This window comes from Oncorhynchus nerka, linkage group LG27, assembly GCF_034236695.1.
Source record: "Oncorhynchus nerka isolate Pitt River linkage group LG27, Oner_Uvic_2.0, whole genome shotgun sequence".
Classification (NCBI taxonomy): domain Eukaryota; kingdom Metazoa; phylum Chordata; class Actinopteri; order Salmoniformes; family Salmonidae; genus Oncorhynchus; species Oncorhynchus nerka.
Genome location: NC_088422.1, coordinates 75,106,753 through 75,132,414, shown reverse-complemented (window position 1 = coordinate 75,132,414; position 25,662 = coordinate 75,106,753). Strand labels below are relative to the sequence as shown.

The following is a 25,662-nucleotide window of genomic DNA, read 5'->3' as shown; positions in this document are numbered from 1 at the left end:
GGAACTGGGAAATTCTCTTTTAGATTCAGTTCCTTATGGGGGGTTGCTGTGAATGACTCCATTTGTGTGTCTAAACTTCAGTATGATCTAGGCCACAAAACTTAAAATATAAATCTATAGGGGTATTTCAGTGATTGTCTTGTCGGATCACGTTGGGCCTTTTCATACAGTAAGGAAACATAATATGTATCGTATCTTATCAGTCCCTGCTAGATCAGACCAGCTTCTTTCTTTGTTAAAACATAGTAGATAAAATGTCTACTGTGTTTGGTTTCCAGCAATGACTTGTGGACAAAGCTCCTGGACACATAAAGCCTTTTACTGGAATATAAATACTTAATTAATGGCAATACTTCATAAAACATGCTTTTTAATACAAGACTAGGTCTGGTAAACCAGCTACAGGCACACGGATGCTGTTGTGTTTACTGTATCACGTGCACCCATGGACACTTTGGTTTTAGGCTACGAAAGCGAGCGACTGAGTAGTCGACAACTTGAGATGTCTGAATGCAGTTATGTTCAGAAGATGCATATCTCTGATGGCTAAAGCATCCTTATAAGCAAGCAGTCACATTGACACCTCTTACTGAACAGCCCCTTATGGCTTTAATACCCTGAGTTCTCAGGGCCACAGTGTGACAATTGTTCTCATTTAGCAATAAAAAAATACACTGGAGGGGGACTCAACTTACTGTTTTGAGTTAGAATAGTAGAATACACAAGATGCAATTTTGACATTTGGTTGTGCCTCAGCAGCTTTTCTCTTGTTATGTCAGTCGATTAGTCAATCAGCTAAATGATTTTTGATTGTTAAGTTAGTCTAGCTACTGTATCTAAACTTCTAGTAATCATGGTCCCATTATCAACCGGGGAGCCTCATTGATTTTGTTGTCACTCTCACTCAAATATCATTTTAAAAACTGCAAACATTTATCTCCATCCTATGGCAAAATTAGTAGAATTGCATGAAATTACTTATAAAATTGCAAACATTTCTCTCCACCCAATGGCAACTTTTAAAGAATTGCAGGAAATTAGCTGTTTGAAGCTGGTGTACAAAACTAAAGGTAAAAGTCGCAAAAAGAAAACTTAAGAACTGGAAGCATAGAAATAGCGCACAAGAATGACATATCTATAACTCACAATTCTATGTACATTTGGTCTGGTTTCCCAAAAAGTTGCAACATATTGCAGCTTACATTCTTTTCTCTCTGCTGCAAAATGTTTTGTTTGCAAGGTGGCACTCCCCCACCCCAAATTGTTTTTGCTTAGGGCCCCCAAAAGCCTAGAGTCTTTTGCAACTGACTGCATATGTGGGTATGGATGTGGATATGCAGACCGAGTTCAGATGTTTTGTGGCCCCCATCCCCATCAAAGTTGCCCATACCTGGTTTAAACCAATTTGAGTTAAAGAAACATTTTTACAGGCTGTTTCTTTTACATTGGCAAAAGACTTTATTCTTAAGGATAGCAAAATAGTCACAATGCAGGACTACATTTCTAGTCAGGACTATATCTGGCTTTAAATGGATACCTTTGATTACTCATATGTCATAATCTGTTTAATTTGGACAGACAGAGAGCCTCTACTAGACCTCTGTGGCCTCACACTTTCTTTCGGGTCACGAGAACTACCCACAGACCCTCTCACAAGGGGATGACATGCAAGACCACTGACTGTGGAAAACAGGATACAGAGACCGTCGCAACAGGAAATGTTGCACTCTTTGTCTATTATTTGACCAAAATTTCTCCAGATCAATGTCCACACTGTGCTGGTTTTGACATAAATTACGTAATCATCCTCTGACAAACTCTCTTGAACAACTAGTGTAATTTAGCTTGAATAGTTGGAAACATGTTATAGCCCAGTAAAACATTCGATAACACTTTATTTGGATAGTGAGTTGGAAAATCCGGACTATGTTGATAAGCAACTGCTTGCTAAGGTTATGGTTAGGGTTAGGTTTAGAATAAGGGTTAGGATAATAGTTAGGATTAGAGGTAAGGTTAGTAGATAGTTAGTTGAAATGTTACTGATAGTGTCTGTAGAGCATCTACAGATGGACTATCCAAATAGTGTTACCAAACATTCTTCATTCTAGTTATTATTTAAAGAGTCCTGTTATTAGTTTTGATGTGATAACAACATATCCTAAACCAAGTAATTACATTTAGAAGAAACAAATGAAGACAAACGTGGACACAAAGTATTAGCTGCCAGTGATGACCATAGGTCTACTGCCTAGATGTTAGCTAAATATATCTTTTAAAGGTACATTTTTACTCTTGATGTAAACCATTGACTCTCAAACCATTAAGTCAAAAATAAAATATACTATTAACAATCAACAAGGGTAAATTAGCATTTATTTTTCAACAACTTATAACGCAAGACTATCAAATTAAATAATGGATAAGGATATAATGCAAACTGTAACCTAGTGATCTAGAAAGGCCAAATTGCCTCTCAAATTACCTCTTTACTGCATTCAATAAAAAGTAGCAAGAATACCAATACTAGTAATACAAATATATCTCTGAGTTGAAACCAGCATAAAAACATATTTCATAACATTACAATCTGTATCAAAGGATGCTCATGGGAAGAAACGCCTCCTGTCTCTCTCAGTCCAGCCAGCCTCACTCTTACCGTCCCTCTCATAAGTCTTCCAGGAGCAGCATCTATAGTAGCACGCTCTCTGTGAATGCAGGAGAATCTCACTGAGTCAGTTAAGCAAATTGCCACAGAGAGCAAGAAATCTGAGATTTCTATAACTTAACTAGGGAACTAAAAACTTCCTTAAATTTTTACCAATTTAACCTGGAACTCAAAAGATTTTCTTCTCCTTCTCCTTCTTCCTTAAACCAGATGGTAACTAAACAGCTTGCCACAAAGCAAAGCTTGATTAGAGGTAGTGGTCAAGGTAGTCGTCTGTGATCTGATTTCTGCTCCCTCTGTGGAGCCACTTGCTCCTTCCAGGCCTTATACTGCAGGTGCAATCCAGTAGTATGCCATAGAATCCATTAGATTACCATATGATGAACTGAACACCAAGGGCCCTTATTGATTTGGATGTATATCAGAGAGTTGTTTATAATTATCACGAATCAAGGTAAGACCCAGATGCAGACACGTCGAATTGACAATGGTTTAATATGCCAACAGGGGCAGGCAATAGACAGGCCAAGGCAGGCAGGGGTCAGTGAACAAGAGGTGGGGCAATGGTACCAAACGGCAGGCAGGCTCAGGGTAGGCAAAGGTCAAACAATACAGAGGTGGGGCAAAGGTACAGGTCGGCAGGCAGGCTCAGGCAGAGTGGTAAGGCAGGTGGGCTCAGAGTCAGGACAGGCAAGGGTCAAAACCAGGAGGGCGAGAAAAAGAGAGACTGGGAAAAGCAGGCGATGTGAACAAAAACGCTGGTTGACATGACAAACAGGCAACGGACAAACAGAGAACACAGGTATAAATATACAGGGGATAATGGGGAAGATGGGCGACACCTGAAGGGGGGTGGAGACAATCACAGGGACAGGTGAAACAGATCAGGGTGTGACAATAATTGAACGGAGTGGACACACACTGCTATGGGAGTGGGTTATCCAAATGTAAGTCATAGCTATTTGTTTTGTCTACTGTCTACACAGATAATAAAGAACTGGTTGTATGCATATGTGTTGGAGGATAATCAGAATATCAGATATCCCCAAAAAACATTCTCGAAAAAGGGAGCAACTGCCAGGAAAATTATGGTTTTGAGGGCATGGCCTGGATAGACAGGCTGTAGAGAGGACCCTGACCCTGGTTTCCTGCCTGACTGACACCAGCAGTTTCGTTGGCCATCATCTCTTTCACAATGACATGGAGCCTCCCCTGACAGGCGTGCAAGGGGACATCCAGATTTCTCACTTCTTATTCCCGATTCCTCATTTTCCCCAATGCACTCAGCTTGTCAAGATCCAACCATCAGACAAGGCTTGGATAGAAGACAAAGTTAAATCACATGGCCCATTGACAAGCACACACACACACATGCACGCACACGCACACACTATGTTTTCCACAAACTCTGCTTCATGGGCCCTTGTCCCACCAACCATAAGTTCCTCTTTCTATATGCATTGCTCAAGTCAGCCAGGGATGACTCATAGTGCGGACATTATTCATGTTTTCTGTTATCTTAACCACTCACAAACAATCTGCATGTGTTCTCAAGGCCCTCGTGTGTCCATTGTGTTGCACAAAAAAAGTGTTGTTTTTTTCAAGATGGTAGGGATAAAAACAACGAACAGAGGACATAGAAGGCACAGTATGTGGGTATATGCGGGTGTATTGTGGTGGAAGATGGGGTGTGTATTTTTGTGTTTGTAAAAGTCGGGTTAAATGAGTAAAAAAGGGAAATGGTTGCAAATGCCAGAGCCCATGTGTGTGTCTGCAAGCAGGAGTTATGACAGAGAGAGTTTTCAATTTTGTGCAGATATGGGATATACATTTTTAAATGATTTATAAATATTGTCTGATCGTGATGAAGAGGTCCCCAACCCTGTACCCTAGACACCCACCTGAGCGACCCACACACGAAGGAGAAATCCTTATCTGTTTCATCAACGTACTGCAAGTAGCCAATATTCAGCCAAGACAGAAAAATAAAGGTGGTCAGTGACCCACTAAAGCAGCACTGCCCCCTCAAGTGTCTGAGCTGCCTGGCAGGGTTGGTCCAATAAAGCCAAAGCCCCCAGATGGCTGAGCATAATATACAAGGAATTTCTCAAAGCTGCTAATGAGAACCTTGATGACCTTTTACCTAGTAGGTGGGGATTACGGTGGGGTATCCCCACCCATGTAGTGGCAGTGCTAGCAACGCTAGCTGCAGTAACCCATGGGGAGGGGGTCATACTTGGACAATCAGGACAAATTATTGTGGCCAGGGTGGCACAACATAATGAAAAGGTCTGACTGCACAGAGATGCTTGGGGAAATGGTCCCAACGGGGGACCAGTGTGTGCGTGTTCGCTCTGGATAAGAGCGTCTGCTAAATGACTTAAATGTAAATGTAAATGTAGGGGGGTGTATTTGAGCGCCGTCAGCTAGGACTTGATATTGGTTAATCATATCTCCCCATTCTTGCTCAATTTTGCATGCCTTCCCAAACAGCTACAATTGTATATGCATGTGTGTGTGTGTGTGTGTGTCTGATGTCTGTTGCAATGATGTTAGGGACAATACAGGATGAATCACAATAATTGTTTGTCAAACTAATAAATACTTGCCAAAAATGACATTTTTGTAATGCCAATCCTGGTTGTAGGTAACAATCCTTCGTATGAACTGACAACATTATTACTCATATTATTTGTTAATTGTGGAAATAAATTAAGATATGCAAGATTTTTTAATATACAGTATATTTACCCCAAAAATATGGGGAATTGGAAATGATGCAGTCAATTACATTGATAGAAGCCACAATCTATCTGCAATATCAAAGCTGATCTACCCCCTAAAAACATGTCTGCATCATAAAAAAGAATAGAATAAAAGAGTAGAAACGGTGTTATAGATTAATGTCATACCTTTTCTTGATACAAGTTTTTATTCTGAACATACACTCAGGCAGCTATTTGAAAGAGGCCTCTGCGCACTACTCATCCTTGGACAGGTGCTGTCTAAAGAAGTCATGACGTTGGCCTCTTTGGGTATAGCAAGCCTCATCCTCCTCTCCCTGCCTGGCCCTTTCCTCCTTCAACTAGGTTGCTGTGAGACGTCGTAAATTCCTGAGGATCTCCTCATGGACACACAGTATAGAGAGAGTACATTTTTATAGAGAACAAAGCAATTCCTTCCACCTCACAGAACTTGAGGTACGAACAAATTTCATGTTCCGGAGAAAGTATAAAAGAACAGTGAAGAATCCAGCTATGAACTGGTCCGTTTGTCACAACTTGGGGAAGCTCATGGGAGACGGTGTGGCCACATTACCATAACACTGTTTATATAATAGCCTTAGATATGAGGTTTACATCTAATTGTTGTATAAGATGAATGAGTAAGTATGATACTGTTTGTGTCATATGATTTTGGACTGTTTAATGAAGGAAAATACAATTCCCTTTTGATTTGAACTAAATCAGAGGACCGCCCCTGAGCCCAGTTAGGGTCAGACATCCTGGGACAGCCCTTTTCGGCCCTTCCGAATAAAACCCCCACTCGGATTTTCGATCAGCAGACCGAGCTTACCTCAATTACGAGATGGCTAAAGGTTGCAGACCATGTTTTTCTCTATTAGGGGAGACAAAGGTTGTAGACCATTGCTGAATATTTTAACCATACCACGTGGTTAAACTCTTAAACTATCGATACCGACAGAATAAGAACAAGTCTTTGATATTAAGGGAAAGAGAGTCTCTTTACGTTGGACATTACTTCGAAAATTGAATGACAGGAAATTCAACGAGATAAGCGTTCACAAAATGTTTAGTGTTAGGCTATAAAAAATGGATTTAACCAAACAAAAGACCATTTATTGTGTAACAATGAGCCTTGGGATTGCAACCAGAGCAAGATCTTCAAAGGTAAACGATGTATTTCAATGCAATCTGTGATTTTGTTACGCAAGTGCTGGTTGAATAAGTAGTTTGATATGGGGTTCTGTGCTCAGATAATCGCAGCGTATTCTTTCGCAATAAATAATTTTTAAAATATGACAACGCAGTTGGATTAGCAAGATTCTAGGCTTTTGAAGCATGTGAGACACTTGTATTTTCAGTAATGTTTAATATGACTATTTGTGGCGAACACTGTATGTTGTCGAATTCAAACCCGTATCCGGGATCGGTAGATCAGAGAGGTTAAAGAAGAAGTTACAGGTCTGTGGGAGCCAGAAATCTTGCTTGTTTGTAGGTGACCAAATACTTATTTTCCACCATAATTTGCAAATAAATTCATAAAATAATCCTATAATGTGATTTTCTGGATTTTTTTTCTCATTTTGTCTGTCATAGTTGAAGTGTACCTATGATGAAAATTACAGGCCTCTCTCATCTTTTAAGTGGGAGAACTTGCACAATTGGTGGCTGACTAAATACTTTTTTGCCCCACTGTACCTTTCTAGGTTCTTCCAATTAAATGAGACACCTTAAACTTTGCAATAGTAACCCAGATGAACCAACTTCCCAGGTTAATTTAAAGTTTAATACCCAGATAGCCTATCCAGGTATGATTAATCATTATCATTGATTAATTCAATTTGCTTTTGTAAATTCATTCACGTCCAACTCCCACAGTACTGTCCAGTACTGATGGTTCATTAACGTCTATAAATAGATTAAAATAGTCTTTGCAGCTCCCAATATATTCCAAAACCAAACTTTGGAAAATTAGGAAAAACATTTTTTCTTTTCAAAATGTTCTAATAATGTGCAAGCTATCAGAGGGTGTAGTCCCCACTCACCCGCTAATTAGTGAACCTCCACCCGCAAATGGATTGATCTCTGACCTCAGCAGCGATACCAACCCTAATTATGCCATTAGTGGAAAATCAGACAACAATGCTTTCCAAAATCAACCATCAGGCGCAGGCCTCGTAAAGGTTCTCTCCAGTCTAGCACTGGCTCTCACAGACCTGTAAACTTATACCACCCACCACTGCGACCTGTATGCTCTAGTCGGCTGGCCCTCGCTACATATTCGTCGCCAGACCCACTGGCTCCAGGTCATCTATAAGTCCATGCTAGGTAAAGCTCCGCCTTATCTCAGTTCACTGGTCACGAGGGCAACACCCACCCGTAGCACGCGCTCCAGCAGGTGTATCTCACTGATCATCCCTAAAGCCAACACCTCATTTGGCCGCCTTTCGTTCCAGTTCTCTGCTGCCTGTGACCGGAACGAATTGCAAAAATCGCTGAAGTTGGAGACTTTTATCTCCCTCACCAACTTCAAACATCTGCTATCTGAGCAGCTAACCGATCGCTGCAGCTGTACATAGTCTATCAGTAAATAGCCCACCCATTTTTACCTACCTCATCCCCATACTGTTTTTATTTATTTACTTTTCTGCTCTTTTGCACACCAATATCTCTACCTGTACATGACCATCTATCACTCCAGTGTTAATCTGCAAAATTGTAATTATTCGCCTACCTCCTCATGCCTTTTGCACACAATGTATATAGACTCTCTTTTTTTTCTACTGTGTTATTGACTTGTTAATTGTTTACTCCATGTGTAACTCTGTGTTGTCTGTTCACACTGCTATGCTTTATCTTGGCCAGGTCGCAGTTGCAAATGAGAACTTGTTCTCAACTAGCCTACCTGGTTAAATAATGGTGAAATAAAATAAAATAAAAAAATGACTTGCCACCCAAGATTGGCATCTGTCCAATACCGCAGTGCACAGCTGAAGCACGAGCAGGTAATGGGAAACATAAAGGGACAGAAGGAGAGAACCGGGAAACCAATGACAAATGCAGAAAAGGGAAAATTCTGCTAGCTAAGGAACTGCGCTTGAAAACTGAACAATTAAATGTAATTGCAAAAACGTATGACGATGAACAAGCACAAGCTCTTCAACAAAATCGTCTTCTACAGGAACAAAATCATATGCTACAGGAACAACTCGATTTAGCCAAAACTAAATACGATGATGTTCACGCCAAACTAGATCAATCTGAAGAGTTATCTACAAACCGGCGCGCTCAACTTGATAACCTGCATGCAGTTTTGTTGAACGTTACTCAGAGTAACACGGCTCCACTCAAAACGCTGCAGACCAAAGACGATCAGTTAATGAACACAATGACAAAGTTGCTGACCAAATGAATGATGAGAGAACTCAGGTGATGAAGATGGAAATATTGATTTCTAAGCAAGCTGAGGAAATCTCATCACTGAATCTCTCGCTCCGTACTCAAGACCTCTATCTGCAAACCATGACAGATAAGTTTGAGACCGAAAGGAGCAAGTGTGACACTCACGTGTCCAAAAACAGTGCTCTAAGCGCTCAAGTGGACTCTGCAATGCAGCAGAATACCACCCTTAGGTACCATCTGGAGGAAGTCCAGAATGGTCACGCTCTACAGCGTGACTACCAATCCAAGCAACCGGAGCCCTGTACTCACAGGAGTAAAGACGATAGGTTTCAGACCTTGCCTCCCTCATGTGTCCCTCAGTCTTCTCCTCTTGGCCATTCGGCACTGAGTAAAATTGCACCTCTTGGCCAACAACAACAACAAGGCTTGGCTTCTCCTCTTGGCCTTTCGGTCCCAATCTCTCCACAGGATGAAGCCAACCCTCTCCGCCCGCTTGGCACGGAATACCTTGACAAACTCATCAAGAATTTCCCCACCTTTGACCCCGTTCCAGGTCAGCCAAACGATACTGAGAAGTTCAAAGCTGACATAGAGGACGCATTGGATGGCTACCCGAACGCTACGGTTTCTGACAGGGTTTACCTGTTGAAGCGAACATCGAATAGACACGTGACAAGGTTCATTCGTCTACAACAGCAACACGTGCTAAATGACTACGCTAAACTTGCCACAGCTTTGAAAGTAGAATTCAGTGGTTCTACGACTCGCAAACACGATAGCTCACTGGCTAACACAGTCAAACAAGCTCGGAACGAACACCCACAAGCTTACTATCATAGGCTTTGTTCTGTTTACTTTGGCCTACTCACTGAAACAGGCATGGAAGACCTGTTACCTTTTAAACAAATGTTCCTGTCGAACATGTATCCTATCTTCATTACCTACTTGGGCACTGCCGCCCACGTTGGCTTGCCTATCTTACAACTCAGAGAGCTTGCAAGCACAGCTTTTTAGGCATCAAAAGTTCACAACGCTAAGAGCCCTGACCACTCGGTTTTGAAGTTTGACCAGGAGCACTCACTCCAGTTAGAGGGTGCATTATCAGGTATTGGAGCATTGAGAGATGACGCAAACAACAGTTTCTACCACGAAACCATGATTCCAATAACCTCCGCTGTCAAAATAACTGTAAAGTACTTCGCCATCAACATGACTACCGCTACAATCTACCTGTTCGCTACGTTCCTGCACCCCAACCCACAAAAAATGTCAGAGCACAACGGTAACAAAGGGTTGAAGGACGATCAAAGCGTAGACCAATGTTCTCCAGAAGTTCCACTACGGGATGAACTAAAGAGAGAACAATTTGGGAAAATGGTGAAAGATAAGTCACAAGGACTAGACGAGGAATTACCGGACACCAGGTCCGCAGGAATTAACACCCATAGCAAGGACGTTAAAGTTCAAATTTCTCCCGCTCTCATTCAAGACCCTATCCAGGGCCCGCTTGATCAAGAAACTTTGTCTATAGACTCTGATACAAAGGTTGCGAAGAAAAAGGTCAAACGCTTCGTTAAAGCCAAGCCCACTCAAAATCGCAAAAGTCAATCTGCTTCCACCTTGAACAGAAATGGCACATCACGTCGTTGAGAACGACCACTCCACTTTGTGGGGAGTATGTCCACTAACCACGAATCTAAACGGCCATACCTGGAAACAGTCCCTGCTTAACTTGTCATGCGCTAATTGATTTGGGTGCGACAATATCACTCATCTCTCAAACATTGTTTGATGATCTTAAAAGGGCTTTGAAGCCAACTAAACGTTGGGTAAAAGTGGAACGATGCGACACTACACTTCGAGGGGTCACTCAGACTACCTCGCCTCTCACATTGAGAGTCATGCTGAAACTACACTTCAAGGACGTATCGCTCGTTCACCCTGTATATGTTACCAGCCTCAAAACTGTAACCCTGCTACTTGGAACAGACTTGATGGATCGGTTACTCCCATTGATGGATTGGAAAACCAACCAGGTATGGTCACAGGCCACCGTGCCTCCTCCACTGACCACACTGTCTTCCCCTAACACTAGCTGCAATGCAGTCATTCACGAGGGGTATCTGTCGAAAGCACCCCTTGGGAAAAAGATGTTTAAAAACCTCTTGGGGCAGAATCCAATCCAAGGAGATATTACGATATCTCGACACATTCCATCAGCCAACCTGATTGACCATTATTTTCATGATTTCGAGCCAGCTGTCTCTGTGAATTAGCAACTTCCCTCCTCCTTGCAGTCATGCAATATGGTAGTTGAGATGAAATCTTCTTGCCCTTCGGACACTTCCGCAAGCACTGCGGCCGTATCAACAAGAAAAACATTGATGCGCAGAGTATACTCTGATTCCGATGATACCCTTTCCGTTTTTTTAGGGATTGTCATTCCTTACAATGACACTAATGTCGTCAGTCCAGCAACTGACCCGATGACTCCCACTGGTGAAACTCTTTGCGATGTCACAGACTGATATCCTCGTCTCAGTTCGCAGGTACTGAAGAGGTTGCCACACGCGGACACGGTGGTGACTGACATGCCTCTACAGACACTGAGAGTTTTGAATCACAAACACCAGGAGATTTGGTTGAAAGGTTACAGCCATTCTCATAACAACGCAGCCGCTGACAACACGTACATAGGGTCCGACCTTTCCGTTTGCGCCCCCCACCCGCGGGGGAATATTAGCCCAGACCCATGATGAGCCTCATCGAGGCCAGGGGGGGTCGAGCTACGGACAACACCGTACGAGGCCGCCAGAGTATAAATTAAATCTAGTTGTAAACTCCCCTATGAGAACAGTGAGGAGCAGTCAGGCCCCTAGACGGGGATTATCTTAGAACACATCTAAGATAGTATTGAGGTGTACCACACTGGTCGTAAAGGAAATCCAGTGGACTTGTCCACCTCCAAAACAAATGGCAACAATAATCATTCCTTGCCATGTGTAGGTTCAACTACAATACAATTAGTAAAATGCTCCAATCATGTGTTCCGGTAGTATAATATTTCAGAATAAATCGTTAGGATAACTGGTCCCTTTGAGCACCAGTACCAATACCAGCAACAGTCAGTCCAGCTACAATCAGTAAGAAGGTTAGAGACCTAACCAATCAAATTACCCTTGACAACAGCGACATAGGAGCCACTCAGAGTGCAACACGTGGAAGGGAATCTCCAGTGCACTCTTCCAATGGTTAACACACATGTCACTAATAAATATAATCCTCCATTTAGGAGGAAAATTATTAGAATCATTAACCACGATCACACCACGTACGACTGGTCTAATACATAGAGTACTTCGGTCGTGAGGTTAGCTCCTCCGTGGATAACATAGCTATGAAATAGACTTCATACCTATCACCACTACAATAGTGGAAGACACAGTGACTTGTAGTAAAAACTACTACAGACTCCCTCGACACCAATTCTGACTGACCTCCAGGCATTGACCTGAAAATTACCTGACAAGTCAGACGCATTCTGAACAAGTTGTAATCTGCCAGGATACTTGGTTTTCTTCCCTTGACATACGCGCTTGTGTAAGCATAAACGCACATGCATAACGGAACATCCAATTAGGATTTATGCTAGGACCACTTAAGGGTCCAAGCAAAATACCAGCCTTATTAAAGTTGAACATTTACTTCTAGGCCTTTGACTCTACAGCACTCACCAGTTTTCTTCCCAGAAGTCCATAGGTCATCCCTGTAGACTGCCCAAAACTAGTGCCTTACAGCTGTAAACTTATCATATAGTTATCAACTTAGGATAGTGCCTAAGCAACACACCAAGTAGGAAAACCCTAGATATGGCATTAGAGAAAATGCCATGATAGTCATTTTGCCAGAACATTGGACGTATATAGAATACAGTCCAATTAGATGATTTTTGTGTGAGGACTATATTTTGTATATATTTTGTTTATGCTTTCATTCCTTTTCGGTTCAGTTCCTTTGACACATAGGAAGTGATAGAGCCATAAACAAAGTCCCCATACAACCATCACTTAGTGATTGGGAGTCCCATAGGGTGGCGTCCAACATCGTCCGAGTTTGGCCCGGGGTAGGCTGTCATTATAAATAATAATTTGTTCTTAACTGACTTGCCTAGTTAAATAAATAAATACAATATTTTGAGATGACCTTATAGGCTACTACTTAAGGCAGAGGTGTAAAGTAACTAATTACAAATATACTCTCATTACTGTAAATGAGTACTTGTGCTTTTTAGATTTTTTTTCAGTCATTAATTGTACTTCTACTATCGTGAACTTTTCACAAATGAAACAGAAGCATTGCAGGCAAATGCCAAAGCGTTGGGCGGCAGGTAGTCTAGTGGTTAGCGCGTTGTGCCAGTAACTAAAAGGTTGCTGGATCGAATCCCCGAGCTGACAAGGTAAAAATCTGTCGTTCTTCCTCTGACTTGCCTAGCTCAATTACAAAAAAGTAACGTTTGGCAACAGCAACCGTTTACTCTAAACGGCAAAAGTGAGTTTCTATTGGGTAGGTCCGTCCCGTTTAAACGGTTTCCCTGATGAATAGACCCCATAAACCTAAACTACATTTCATCCCTCCCTTTTATCCAAATCCGGGCCATGCTGTCAGGAATAAAAATACACTTCCGGTGACGTGGCTCCTCTGGAAAAGTGGAAGCCGTGGCAGGAATGTTGGCTGTAGCAAACAAGTAGTTATCTGCAGCATCAGCTGGAGAGTGGAACAACGGCTCTATCTAGCCTGTCTCACGGAGCTGGATGGCAGGGACACACTGGTGCAAGAACTTCAGGAATCACAACAGGGTAAAATATATTATTGTTTTTTTTCTTATGTCACATTACTTATGTAGTTTTTCTTCTAATATGACTGCGTGATTATAGCAATCCAAACTAGTTGACTTCAACTTTCAAGGCTTGAAATGCTAGGCTTGGCTAGTTAAGCTTGTTATAGAGTTTGTTTGTAGACAGCCAGAACTTTCCAAGTAACAGGGCGAAATAAATATAACTGATAGGCTACTGTTTTTTGGCAAAGTAAAAACAAAATTCACCTAACTAGCTAAATACATACATATCTAACGCAGCAGATACAGCAGTTGCTACAGTGAGTACATTAACTAATGTTAGCTGGCCTACAAATTGTTACAATTCATCATCATCATGTTAAAATGTTTGGGCCTTAACGGAACTTGTGCAACATTTGCTTGTGCTATGTCATAACTTTTACTGCGCGAGCATCATACAACAAGATATCAGCATCCTATATCTATCGTTGAAGTAAACATGCATTTAACTTGTTCCTGCAAGCCATGTTTGCGAAGTCTCCACAACAGCTTCCAACTTTTTAGTGTTGTCTTTATCCCTTAAATGTGTGAGTTTCGTCGACGGTGAACAGCGCTCTGATGGACACATTCAAAATGCGACGCTGGCGTGTAGACAGGGTATCACACACAACCATATAAAGTTAATATAATAATATTTTTAGATATTTGGTTTAGTTCAAGTCAAAATGCTGTGGGCCCCTTAGACACGTTTTCTTAGATATTAGCAGACCTAAGCAGTTGCTCGTGGAGCACTTTTTCCATCTGTTTTTGTGGAATGACTACCCTACCAAGGGATGCATTTTGTCCTGTCCATTTTGAATCTATCGTCACCCATTAAATGTCTATACAAACTGCTTGGCAGTGAATGTGCATACAATTTGTTTGAGAAAGCATCTATGTTGAGTTAAGAGCACATGCATTCTTATCTACATTCTATGATGACCTCTCCATCTTGCAACATTGTCCTTGTTGGTTGCAGGTGCTCTCTGGAACGAGGGACGGATGAAATCAGGAGGTGGTAGGCCCAGCTGGGCGTTGGCTGCACTGTTCACTGGTGTTGCCCTGCTGGTCGTCTCATCCAGAGGGGTATCCAGTGGTAAGAAGATGTCCCAGGCAGCCATGGCTCATGCCACAGCCACAGCTGCTGGATCAGGCCAAGGGCTTCCAGATGAGCTCCTAGGCTTCCGGGCCTTAGCCGACTTCTTTGCAAGTGAACGTGCCGATGTCTGGCTCTGCTCTCTGGTTGGGTCTGTTGCTATAGGCCTCACTGGAATTTTCCCCCTTCTTGTTATTCCTATTGAGGCAGGAGAGGCCCTCAATACAGTGGGTAAGTTGTGACCTAAACTGATATGTGAGCCTTGCTGTTAGCCAGACTAATGTAGGCCTTCTCTTTCTTCTGAAAATGAGCCACACTGGATAGGCCTCGATCACCACACGCGTAATTAAACAGTCACTGTAGGCTACCTCAGGGTGACTTACCATTAGGCAGAAGAGGCAAATGCCTCACATTATCAAGGGGCCCTTGTGAGCTGGACATAAATTTATCATAAAATAAAATATATTTTAAATAGTTCTGCATCGTTTTTTTCTAAAGAGCCATTTAAATGTAGAGCAATAGCCCCTCTATTTTTCCCTGGTGAGGAAACTGCTGCTAATGAGATGAACCATGTGGTTTTGAACTCTGCATGACCACACCCTTTTAAACACAGCCTATATCGAGGCCGCAGTCACTACCTCCAAAGCTGTGGTGCTGATTTCTTTTTTCTTTCTTGTTGCCTTGAGTATTTAACCATGTGAGATACCGGTGTATAAATAGTTATGTGCATATAGTGTTAAAAACTGTTAAATTATGGTCAAATCTCACTGATTCATTTGCACTGTTGGATTATGCTTTTGGCTCACCCAAATCCTGCTATGTTTCTTTTAGGACAAGTTTGTATTAAATCAGTATTTTTATTTTTTTGTTAACTACAGAATTACTTTCTCTGGTATCACTGACATAAGCCTAGACGGACAAATGTGTCAATGGAAATGGTGCTGAATTGGGTGTGTCCTCATTGCCATGCTGTATTCTAAACTCTCAAAGAAGAGAAACCAGGCCTCTGTATTGCATTTCAACACATCTCAGAAAACACAATTAACACTGAAGGGCACTGGCTTTTGCCTGTCCTGGTCCTTTGTGCTTATTAGTATTGGTAAGGATAGAGAAGTCAAATCACTAATGCCATCTTGTAATATCATTGCAATGGCATTCTCTGAAGCTGTTCGTTCAGAAGTTTGAATATATTGGATCTATTTTTTCTATCGAGAAATGACCCAGTAGGCCTATTTCTTTAATTCAGTCATAGTCATCATTAAGTCATACTTCATGCAAAGATGAAAATGTTTAAATAGACAAACATGTAATGGCTCTTAATTTGAAAGCTAAAGTAGAAAATTACTTATTCCATAGGTTTATTTTAAATGAAGCCTGTAAATGTTTTCGCTCAAACAGGGAAGAACCAGCACTTTGTATGTCATGGATGATGCATCCTACCTCAACTAAACTTTTCATAATTATCATCTCTTGTTACACTGTGTGTGTTTCCAGCTGGCTGTCGGAAGCTAAAGCAGCTTCTGAGCTTTGCCATTGGTGGTCTCTTGGGTGACGTGTTCCTCCACCTGCTCCCGGAGGCTTGGGCACATTCCCACTCCTGCAGCCCAGGTGGGTCAACCTTCTCTCTCAGGCACCCTCCTGTTCTTTCTATCCCCATCCTTATCCCTCCTGGAGACATCCCCATTCAAATTGCCTGTGCTCATTTCCCCCTACCAGTATACCTCTTCTGACCCTTCACACAGACCAGTGGAATTCCTGTGTGTACATAGGCTTGCATATCACTTTTCTGACATGTCAGCAATATTGTGAAGATAGGCTGTTTGAGAAAACAGTGGATTTCGACACTTTTCAAGCTGACAGTGCCAGACAGGGAATGACAGCTAACATTCCCAGGGTACCACATTTATTTTTTTGAACAAGTAAATGTTGGAAGTGCAGATATTCTCGTCAATTTAAAAAAAAATAGTCAAATATAGCATTTTACAATGACTCTTCAAAGCAGTTTTAGTGCAAACATATAAACTAAACTAAAATATAAATGCAACACTTTCAAAGACTTTACTGAGTTACAGTTGATTTAAAATAATTATAATAATCTATAGATTTCACATGACTAGGAATACAGATATGCAGTTATTGGTCACATCTATCTTTAAAAAAAAGTTTAAGGGAATGAGTCAGAAAACCAGTTAGTATCTGGTGTGATACTAACCATTTACCTCATGCAGTGCGACACATCTCCTCCGCATAGAGTTGATCAGGCTGTTGATTGTGGCCTGTGGGATGTTGTCCCACTCCTTTCAATGGCTGTGCTAAGTTGCTGGATATTGGCGGGAACTGGAACACCCTGTTGTAAATCCCAAACATGCTTAAAGGGTGACATGTCTGATGAGTATGCAGGCCATGGAAGAATTGGGACATGTTCAGCTTCCAGGGATTATGTACAGGTCCTTGCAACATGGGGCTGTGCCTTTTCATGCTGAAACATGAGGTGATGGCACCTGATGAATGGCACGATAATGGGCCTCAGGATCTCATCACGGTATCTCTGTGCATTTAAATTGCCATCGATAAAATGCAATTGGGTTAGTTGTCCGTAGCTTATTGCTGCCCATACCATAACCCCACCACCACCATGGGGCACTGAAGGTGAGCATTTTCCCATTGAAGTCTGTTACGACTGAAAACTGCACTCTGGTCAAGACCTTTTGTGAGGACAACGAGCATGCAGATGAGCTTCCCTGAGACTGATTGTGCAGAAATTCTACAATTGTGCAAAACCACAGTTTCATCCGGTGGCTGGTCTCAGACGATCCCGCAGGTGAAGAAGCCGGATGTGGAGGTCCTGTGCTGCTGTGCTTACACGTATTCTGCAGTTGCGATCATTTGGACATACAGCCACATTCTCTAAAATGATGTTGGAGTGTTGGCTTATGCTAGTGAAATTATTAAATTATCTGGCAACAGCTCTGGTGGACTTTCCTGCTGTCAACATGCCAATTGCACACTCCCTGAACTTGGACTGTGGCACTGTTATGACAAAACGGATGATTTTAGTGGCCTTTTATTGTCCCAGCACAAGGTGCACCTGTGTAATTATATGTAAACAGACATGCCTCTCTGTCATCTAGAGCACTGTTTCCAAACTCCAGTACCCCAACCATATATTTTTTATTGTAACCCTGGAAAAGTACACCTGATTTAACTTGTTAACTAATCATCAAACCCTAGATGATATGAATATGGTGTGCTTGTCTGGGGCTACAACAAAAATGTGTACTGTTGGGGGGTACTGGAGTTGAGAAACACTGATGTAAATAGTAAGGAATCATGTCAGCTCTATTCATGGCATTTCTATCTACAATGTTTGGCAACTTGATGTGGCCCAGGATTAAGTTTCCCTAACCTGAGGTCCTCTGGTTGTCATGTAGAAATACACTTTAAAATGCTTTGCTGACTTGTGATATCCTCAGTGGTGATGATGAGCAAACCTAAGCCATGCCTGCATTCCACTGATCCATGTGGAAGGGGGTCACCATGCAATCCTAGAGAAAGTTTTCCAATTAGTTTGTCATCCCTGTTAGTGTGAGAGAGGCTCCATTTTTATGTCTCTTCCATCCTCCCTGTGTTCAGATGAGAGCCAGCTCCACTACAGGACCCAGGGCCTGTGGGTTATCATGGGCATGCTGTCCTTCCTTCTCCTGGAGAATATGTTCCCAGATGAGAACAGCCAGGAGGACTCCATTGGTAACAGCCAGCATGTCCCTGTGAGTAGTTCAATGCTGTTGTATTATCCATGTTGTCTACATGAAATGAAGCGCAACAAGAGTGAAGTCAACTCTTTAATAGCCCAAAATTATTTAAAGATGGTGGGCATGTCTTTCCAAAGAAGGTGAATGTCCGGCATGTAATTACACACCTCATCTTATATGCTAAAACCCTGATATATTTGTTTAGGTGTGTCCAGTGCACCAGTGCTCTTTAATCCCTTCACTGGTACCACAGTGACACTGCTCTTCCATGCGGTGGGGTGGCTAGTGGATCAGTTGGCTCTATCTAGGGCTTTCTGTTTGATCTGAGCTGGTCTTCAGTGGATAACTCTGACCTAAACTTAAACAAGGCACATTAGATCATCTTGTTTGATAATGTTGTAGCTGAATAAACCACAATCAGTTTTTATTCTACTCTTCAGTGATGAATCATTAGCATTTTAACTTCAACAATCTTAAGGTAATGAATAAACAGTGCTGTAATGACACATTCTGGCTGAATGGGAATCTCCCAGAATGGTCTTGTTTATAACTTTATAAGTGGAGTTTGAGTCCAAATGGAAAATAAGTGAGTCAAACATTTAAAATAGTTTATTTTTCACATTTTCCCTCCAGAGGTTTGTTTCTATCAAACGGTTGTGTTGTGGATAAAAGGCTGTGATGCAGTGTACATAGAAACCACTTTGGTGCTAAAGTTTGTCATGTACCGACTAAAAAAACAACTTTAACTAGGAATGGAATGTCAGTTAAGAACAAATTCTTATTTACAGTGACGGCCGAACCCGGACGACGCTGGGCCAATTGTGCGCCGCCCTATGGGACTCCCAATCAATCGGCAGCTAAGCACAGATAATCTCACTAGCATACAAAATAATATCCTCAATATTTATTGGAAAGGAGCATTAGCCTCATGACTGTGCACCACCCTGTGAAGTTCATCATAACTTCTTTCATCCGAAGCCTAATAAACTGGGCAAGCTTTTTCTAGTTGTAGTAGGAGGACCATTCAACATAGCATTGCGTGACTTCAAATTTACCTTGACATTATGGTAATTCTATCAACAATTACTCAAGAAATTGTTTCCACCGCAATTTGAGTAATTCATTTTACCGACACAAAAAGATCCCCACCTTGTCGAACAAGCAATAATGAAATTGTACCGACACTTCCTGTTTCCATCCCAGCTGTCATTATTATTATTTTTTGTATACGGTATAACTTTAATCTGGATGGAAACGTGGTTACTGATGCAGGGACCCATTGTGCCATAGCCCTGAGTGTCTATCTGCTAGACACGCTTGGGATCAAAGCTGTATTCTCCCCTCCATTTCTCTAATACCAGTGAGACCCTTTTTCATATGGGATTTGGAGAGGGTATTAGTGCAGAGTATTAGCTTCGGGCATTCTTTTGATGTTTTGGCATATAGGGGTATGGAGTGGTTTTGGGTGGTGCATTTTCCCTGTCTGACAGTGTGGATTTAGATGAGTTGAGATGTTCTCTGCTCTGTAGATATGGGAGAGCTTCTTGTGGAGTATGTAAAACAGAGGTACACAACTGCAGTCTTTTGAAGGCCTTAATGTCTGTAGGCTTCCTTTTTTTATACATTTTATTTCACTGATATAGTCAACTCTCTAAGTTGCTGATCGAAAGGTAAGGATGAAAACCAGCACTTTTAATCATACTGCATTTGTGATCCCATATGCTAAAATGTTCGGTTATACAAGAGAGAATTCTTAGTTTAATTTCAGGTATTTCTGTTTCTTATCCTTGTGCCCCATACATCTCGCAAAAGGTGTGTGTGTACCACTTTCCTCTTCCTTCTCTTTTGCTCAGGAGGAGGAAGATTGGCATCCATGTCTGGGCTCATTCATTGTAGCTATTTATAGAGATGGGGAGGAAGCAGCTGCTACATCTACTTCAGAGAGGCCAGAGGAGAGTGTTCAGGGGTGGATAGTGAGACTCAGGGTAGATCAGTGCTAATTCCACAAATGGAGTCTTATCAAGCATGTTTCGATGTCTATCAAGATGCCGCACCTATTAAATTCAGAGACATGGGTCATGATTCACGATCTCACCTGGTGTCAAACTCTCTCTCTCCGATTAATTAACCAGCCCACTCACACATTAGGAGACAGATTGATATTTGAGAAGATATTTATAGTTTGACTTCTTGCTTGTGTTTCGGTTACAAAAATGGAAAACATTTCCCAGCCACATTTAGAATACAGCAGGATATTTCCCTCATTTAATTTGACTATTAAATGCCGCCATACTGTAAATGGCTCTAAACGAGGAAGGAACAGGGAAGTCAGCCCTGAGGTAGAATGAGTTTGTTTTTTGTTCAAAGCACGCAAATTCAGTGGAAGATGTGATGACTGTGACAGGAATTTTAGGATGTACTGTGCAGTCAGTGGTTTGAGGAGAGAAGCTATGGTTGACATAAAAGAAACACAGTACTGTGGGTTGATTCAATGGAATGTGTAGTGTACTATGTAAACCTTTGCATGCTATGGAATTTCCTACTGATTGGGCTAATACCTGTTTGTTTTTTTGTCCCTTCTCAGACCTCCCATAGCTCAGACTCCAGTAGTGAGGCGTTGTCCCACATCAATGGGCACCATTCTGATACGTGGAGCTCGTCCTGCAAGACAAAAAGCTTGCAGCAAGTTCCCAAAAAAATAAAGGTAAGTTGGGTAAAGTTTGTCTGACGGGATATTGTTCATTTTAACAAGCCATATGTAAATGACAAAAGGGAGAATAATCTGGAAGTCTCCATTGCTTAAGAGCCACCAAAAAGAAATCCTCTGTACTAAGTAACCCCTTTAGCTTTATGTATATGACTTCAGCGTGAGTCAGCTGTGGGATCCTTTGAATGTTAACCTGTACAGACTTGGTTCTGTGTTCTGTGTGTATCTGGCAGACGAGTGGGTACCTGAACCTGCTGGCCAACTGTATTGACAACTTCACCCACGGCCTGGCTGTGGCAGGGAGCTTCCTGGTCAGCAGGAAGGTGAGTTAGTCTGCAGAACAGTCTGTCCAGGTGCTCTATATTAAATAGTCACCATGTGTGGGTTTTTAATACATGCAAAATAAACCTAATAGCACTTACTAATTTCAATGCAAACATTTCAACAAAATGCAACTTGGTCATAAAAAATGCATACAATACTTCAACATAGAGCCGACTTAGTACAGACTACGTACAGTATGTTATGGAAGGTGGCTATTTTGGCATTTGAGAGGCTCATGCCCATCTCGTGACCATGATTGGCATAGGACCTAAACCCCTTGGTAGACTTGTAGATATCTGTATCAGCTCGCACTTAGCCATAACATTCACTATTCTCAGCTCAGTCCACTATGGGCATGATACTGCATCCCTGCTGAAGAGACTAGTTTCAACAACACAATTCTATGCTTTTAATACTAATTACGGTATTGTCATTATTACAGTACAGAACATTGAGTCAGGACATTGGACACCATACCTCGCTATTTTCTGATATATAAAAATGATTACATTACCCACGGTTGTGGGGGAGAAAGTCCAGCTGGAGAGGCATAAGGCTAACAGCATGAGCCAAAGGGAGAGTTTGCCAGAGAGGAAGTAAACTAGCTAGATTTCTCTACATCGCTCACACACATGGGCATCCCACTTATTTTGGTTTCTATCTGCACTCATATTTCTATATGCAGGCGTGATGGTGTTTATAAAAGTAGAAGCTCAGTTGGATCCATGAAACAAACATTCATGTATCACACTGTAATGTAGTACAGGAGAGGCGTTACCAGTGTTTGAGTAGTTTAGAATCGGAAACATGTCTTGTACAGTATATATTTTTTAGAGCCTGATCAGAGACATGTTATGTGTATTTCCTGACAGGTTGGGTGTCTCACCACCTTTGCCATCCTGCTCCATGAAATTCCCCATGAGGTAAGTTCAAACTCGCTATTTTTAGGGGATGTGACCTATTTTTTTTTTTTTTATATATATATTTTTTTAACATACTTCATGCCATTGAAAGCTAAATTTTACAGTTTTTTTTTAGTCATGAATTGAATAAGTTCTAGTTGATATCCCCATATTTTTTTTCTTACATAAATGGGCTCTGTGACACATTGCTTATATGTGAATCTGTGACACATTGCTTACATGATGTTTGCTCATCTCTAGGTGGGTGACTTTGCCATCCTGCTGCGTGCAGGGTTTGACCGCTGGAGTGCCGCCCGCATGCAGCTATCCACAGCCCTGGGAGGGGTGCTGGGGGCCTGTTTCGCCCTGTGTGCCCAGTCTCCCAGAGGGACAGGTGAGCCACCTAGTATCCTCCATATACAAAACAGCAGCAGAGCACTGAAACTACAGCTCCACACCAAGTGCTCGACTTGGACTGAAATAAGGAACAGTACTTATTTTGGGTGCCGGTACTGTTTTCTATCTAGGTGCAAGAGATCCACAATACTTCTGATTTAATATTCTATAGAGCTAAGGCAGTAGACCAGGAAGTGCTGGTACTCCGCTCCGGTGAGCGCCTGCACATGTCGAACTGTCCACACCGTTGGTATAGGCTATCAAGGAACCACATAGCCTTCAGTGCTTTGGCCTCCAAACAGCATGAAACGTTTTTTTAAATTATGAAGCCAAACCAAATGTCTCATTCATTCCACTTTATCCTGTGTAGAAAATGCAACAGCGTGGATCTTACCATTCTCCTCGGGAGGCTTCCTGTACATAGCCCTGGTCAACGTGGTGCCTGACCTTCTGGAGGAGACTAGCCTCGGGTATGTACACTGGTCAGTCTGGACAGCCACTGACCACCATGCAAATACCCACTAAGAGACTAAATATGCAGAGGGGGAAAAAGTGTTACACTAATATGAAAATGAATGGGCAGACACTGAAGCAAAAAAATAATAAGAATCTGTTTTTCCAGACACTCCCTGTTGCAGATCCTGCTCCTGTGCTGTGGCATTGCCGTCATGGCCGTCTTGTCTGCCGTAGTGGATTGAGCTCAAAAGACATGCCTGCGTTACCAAAATATAATTGAAAACATCACAGCAACATTCACTGGACTGGGAAACAATCCCCCTTTCTATACAGTTTTAAGTCCTCAGATTGTATTCCATTGCCTTTTTTTTATATGGAACTATTTTTAATACTCCACCTAGTCCCAAAACATCCTATCATCAACATGGAAGCGATCTGGCAATCAGAACGGCACCTTGAATCATAATACTTGCTTTTTCTATCAGGACTCTAGACCAACTGTGTCCACCTTGTCTGCTGATCTCTGACTACTGTCTGTGTGGACACTAATGTGCTAAACCCAGAGACCGACGTTCTGAAATGGCAGGAGAGCCAAAGAAAGCTTGTTGAAGCTTTCATGGAAGTGACTGGACAATCTGAGAGCATCAGACCATAATGGGCAGACACTGTCTCATTCTGTTTTATTCCATGTATGCACATACTCAAACAGGTCTTATCAGACACATATGAGCAGCTCATGCATACTGTATAAACTTAATCTCACATGGCTTTACCATACTAAAATGCGTACACATTTCCTTACATTCTTCAAATTGTATGCTCATGTGTTGCTTTTTATTTGTTTTCCTCTTTCAGGCTAATTTATATTTATTGTATCTTATTGGTTTCTGTATCTGCTTGTACTGCCTAGTATTTATTGAAGTATTTCAGAAAGTAACATGGTGCAATGTTTTTGTCAAATTCTGTTACGATTTCCATCACACACTCCATTTGCTTTTTGTGTAGGATTAATCTGTTACATTGATGTATATTCAAGCAAAAATATGGTGTATTTTTCAATTGTATACAATGCTAATTTTGATGAGACACTCAGACAGATATATTTGGAACTCCTTAATTATAATGAGAGCTTAATTGTTATGGAAAATATGATTTAGAAATGTAATAAAATATTATGCAAAATATTTTTGTGTGGTCTTGATTTTACTATATACAGTGCTTTCAGAAAGTATTCACACCCCTTGATTTTTTTTCACATGTTTGTTACAAAGTGGGATTGAAATTAGTGGGTGGGGGGATGACAGTACTCATGTCAAAGTAAAAAAATATATATGGGAAAATTAAATCACTGTCTTGATTATACAAGTATCCAATCCCCTGAGTATGTTAAACACATTTGGCAGCGATTTACAGCGGTCTCTGGATAAGGCTAAGCTTTGCACACCTGGATTGTACTATATTTGCCCACTTTTTTTTTTTTTCCAATCTGTCATGTTGATCATCGCTAGACAGCCATTTTCAAGTCTTGCCATAGATTTTAAATTAGATGAAAGTCAACTGTAACTAGGCCACTCGGGAACATTCAATGACGTCTTGGTAAGCAACTTGTGTAAACTCAGCAAAAAAATAAACATCCTCACTGTCAACTGTGTTTATTTTCAGCAAACATAACGTGTAAGTATTTGTAAGACCGTAAGATTCAGCACCTGAGACAAGTTCCACAGACATGATGAACAGAAGTGGAATAATGTGCACCTGAACAAGGGGGGAATCAAAAGTAACAGTCAGTATTTGGTGTGTCCACCAGCTGCTTTAAGTACTGCAGTGCATCTCCTCATGGACTGCACCAGATTTGCCAGTTCTTGCTGTGAGATGTTACCCTACTCTTCCACCAAGGCACCTGCAAGTTCCTGGACATTTCTGGGTGGAATGGCCCTAGCCCTCACCCTCTGATCCAACAGGTCCCAGACATACTCAATGGGATTGAGATCTGGGCTCTTCGTTGGCCATGGCAGAACACTGACATTCTGTCTTGCAGGAAATCATGCACAGAACGAGCAGTGTGGCAGGGGGCATTGTCATGCTGAAGGGTCATGTCAGGATGAGCCTGCAGGAAGGGTACCACATGAGGGATGAGGATGTCTTCCCTGTAACGCACAGCGTTGAGATTGCCTTCAATGACAACAAGCTCTGTCCGATGATGCTGTGACACACCGCCCCAGACCATGACAGACCCTCCACCTCCAAATCGATCCCGCTCCAGAGTACAGGCCTATGTGTAACGCTCATTCCTTTGACGATAAACGCAAATCCGACCATCACCCCTGGTGAGACAAAACTGCGAC

At 41.8% G+C, this 25,662-nt stretch overlaps 1 protein-coding gene and 1 long non-coding RNA gene across 2 annotated transcripts; one reads left to right on the top strand and one right to left on the bottom strand.

The window, feature by feature from the left end:
• Window positions 1–2,356: 2,356 nt before the first annotated feature.
• On the bottom strand, window positions 2,357–3,124 carry LOC115111130 (uncharacterized). The gene is made up of 2 exons (XR_003860779.2): window positions 2,819–3,124; window positions 2,357–2,705 (listed from the first exon to the last, which is right to left on the bottom strand). It is a non-coding gene; the product is annotated as an uncharacterized LOC115111130 (long non-coding RNA).
• Window positions 3,125–13,585: 10,461 nt separating this feature from the next.
• LOC115112414 (zinc transporter ZIP13-like) lies at window positions 13,586–24,501 on the top strand. The gene is made up of 10 exons (XM_029639464.2): window positions 13,586–13,667; window positions 14,664–15,011; window positions 16,275–16,388; window positions 18,414–18,547; window positions 21,117–21,236; window positions 21,473–21,562; window positions 22,436–22,486; window positions 22,727–22,859; window positions 23,232–23,331; window positions 23,484–24,501. The coding sequence occupies exons 2-10, from the start codon at window positions 14,687–14,689 to the stop codon at window positions 23,557–23,559; spliced, it is 1,143 nt and encodes a 380-aa protein (XP_029495324.1). The 5' UTR covers window positions 13,586–13,667; window positions 14,664–14,686; the 3' UTR covers window positions 23,560–24,501.
• The last annotated feature ends 1,161 nt before the right edge of the window (window positions 24,502–25,662 follow it).

Coding starts and splice junctions, on each gene's coding strand:
- LOC115112414 (XM_029639464.2), top strand. CDS start 14,687: ATGAAATCAGGAGGTGGTAGGCCCAGCTGGGCGTTGGCTGCACTGTTC. Junction 15,012..16,274: donor AGAGGCCCTCAATACAGTGG/GTAAGTTGTGAC, acceptor GTGTGTTTCCAG/CTGGCTGTCGGAAGCTAAAG. Junction 18,548..21,116: donor GTAACAGCCAGCATGTCCCT/GTGAGTAGTTCA, acceptor GTCCCTTCTCAG/ACCTCCCATAGCTCAGACTC.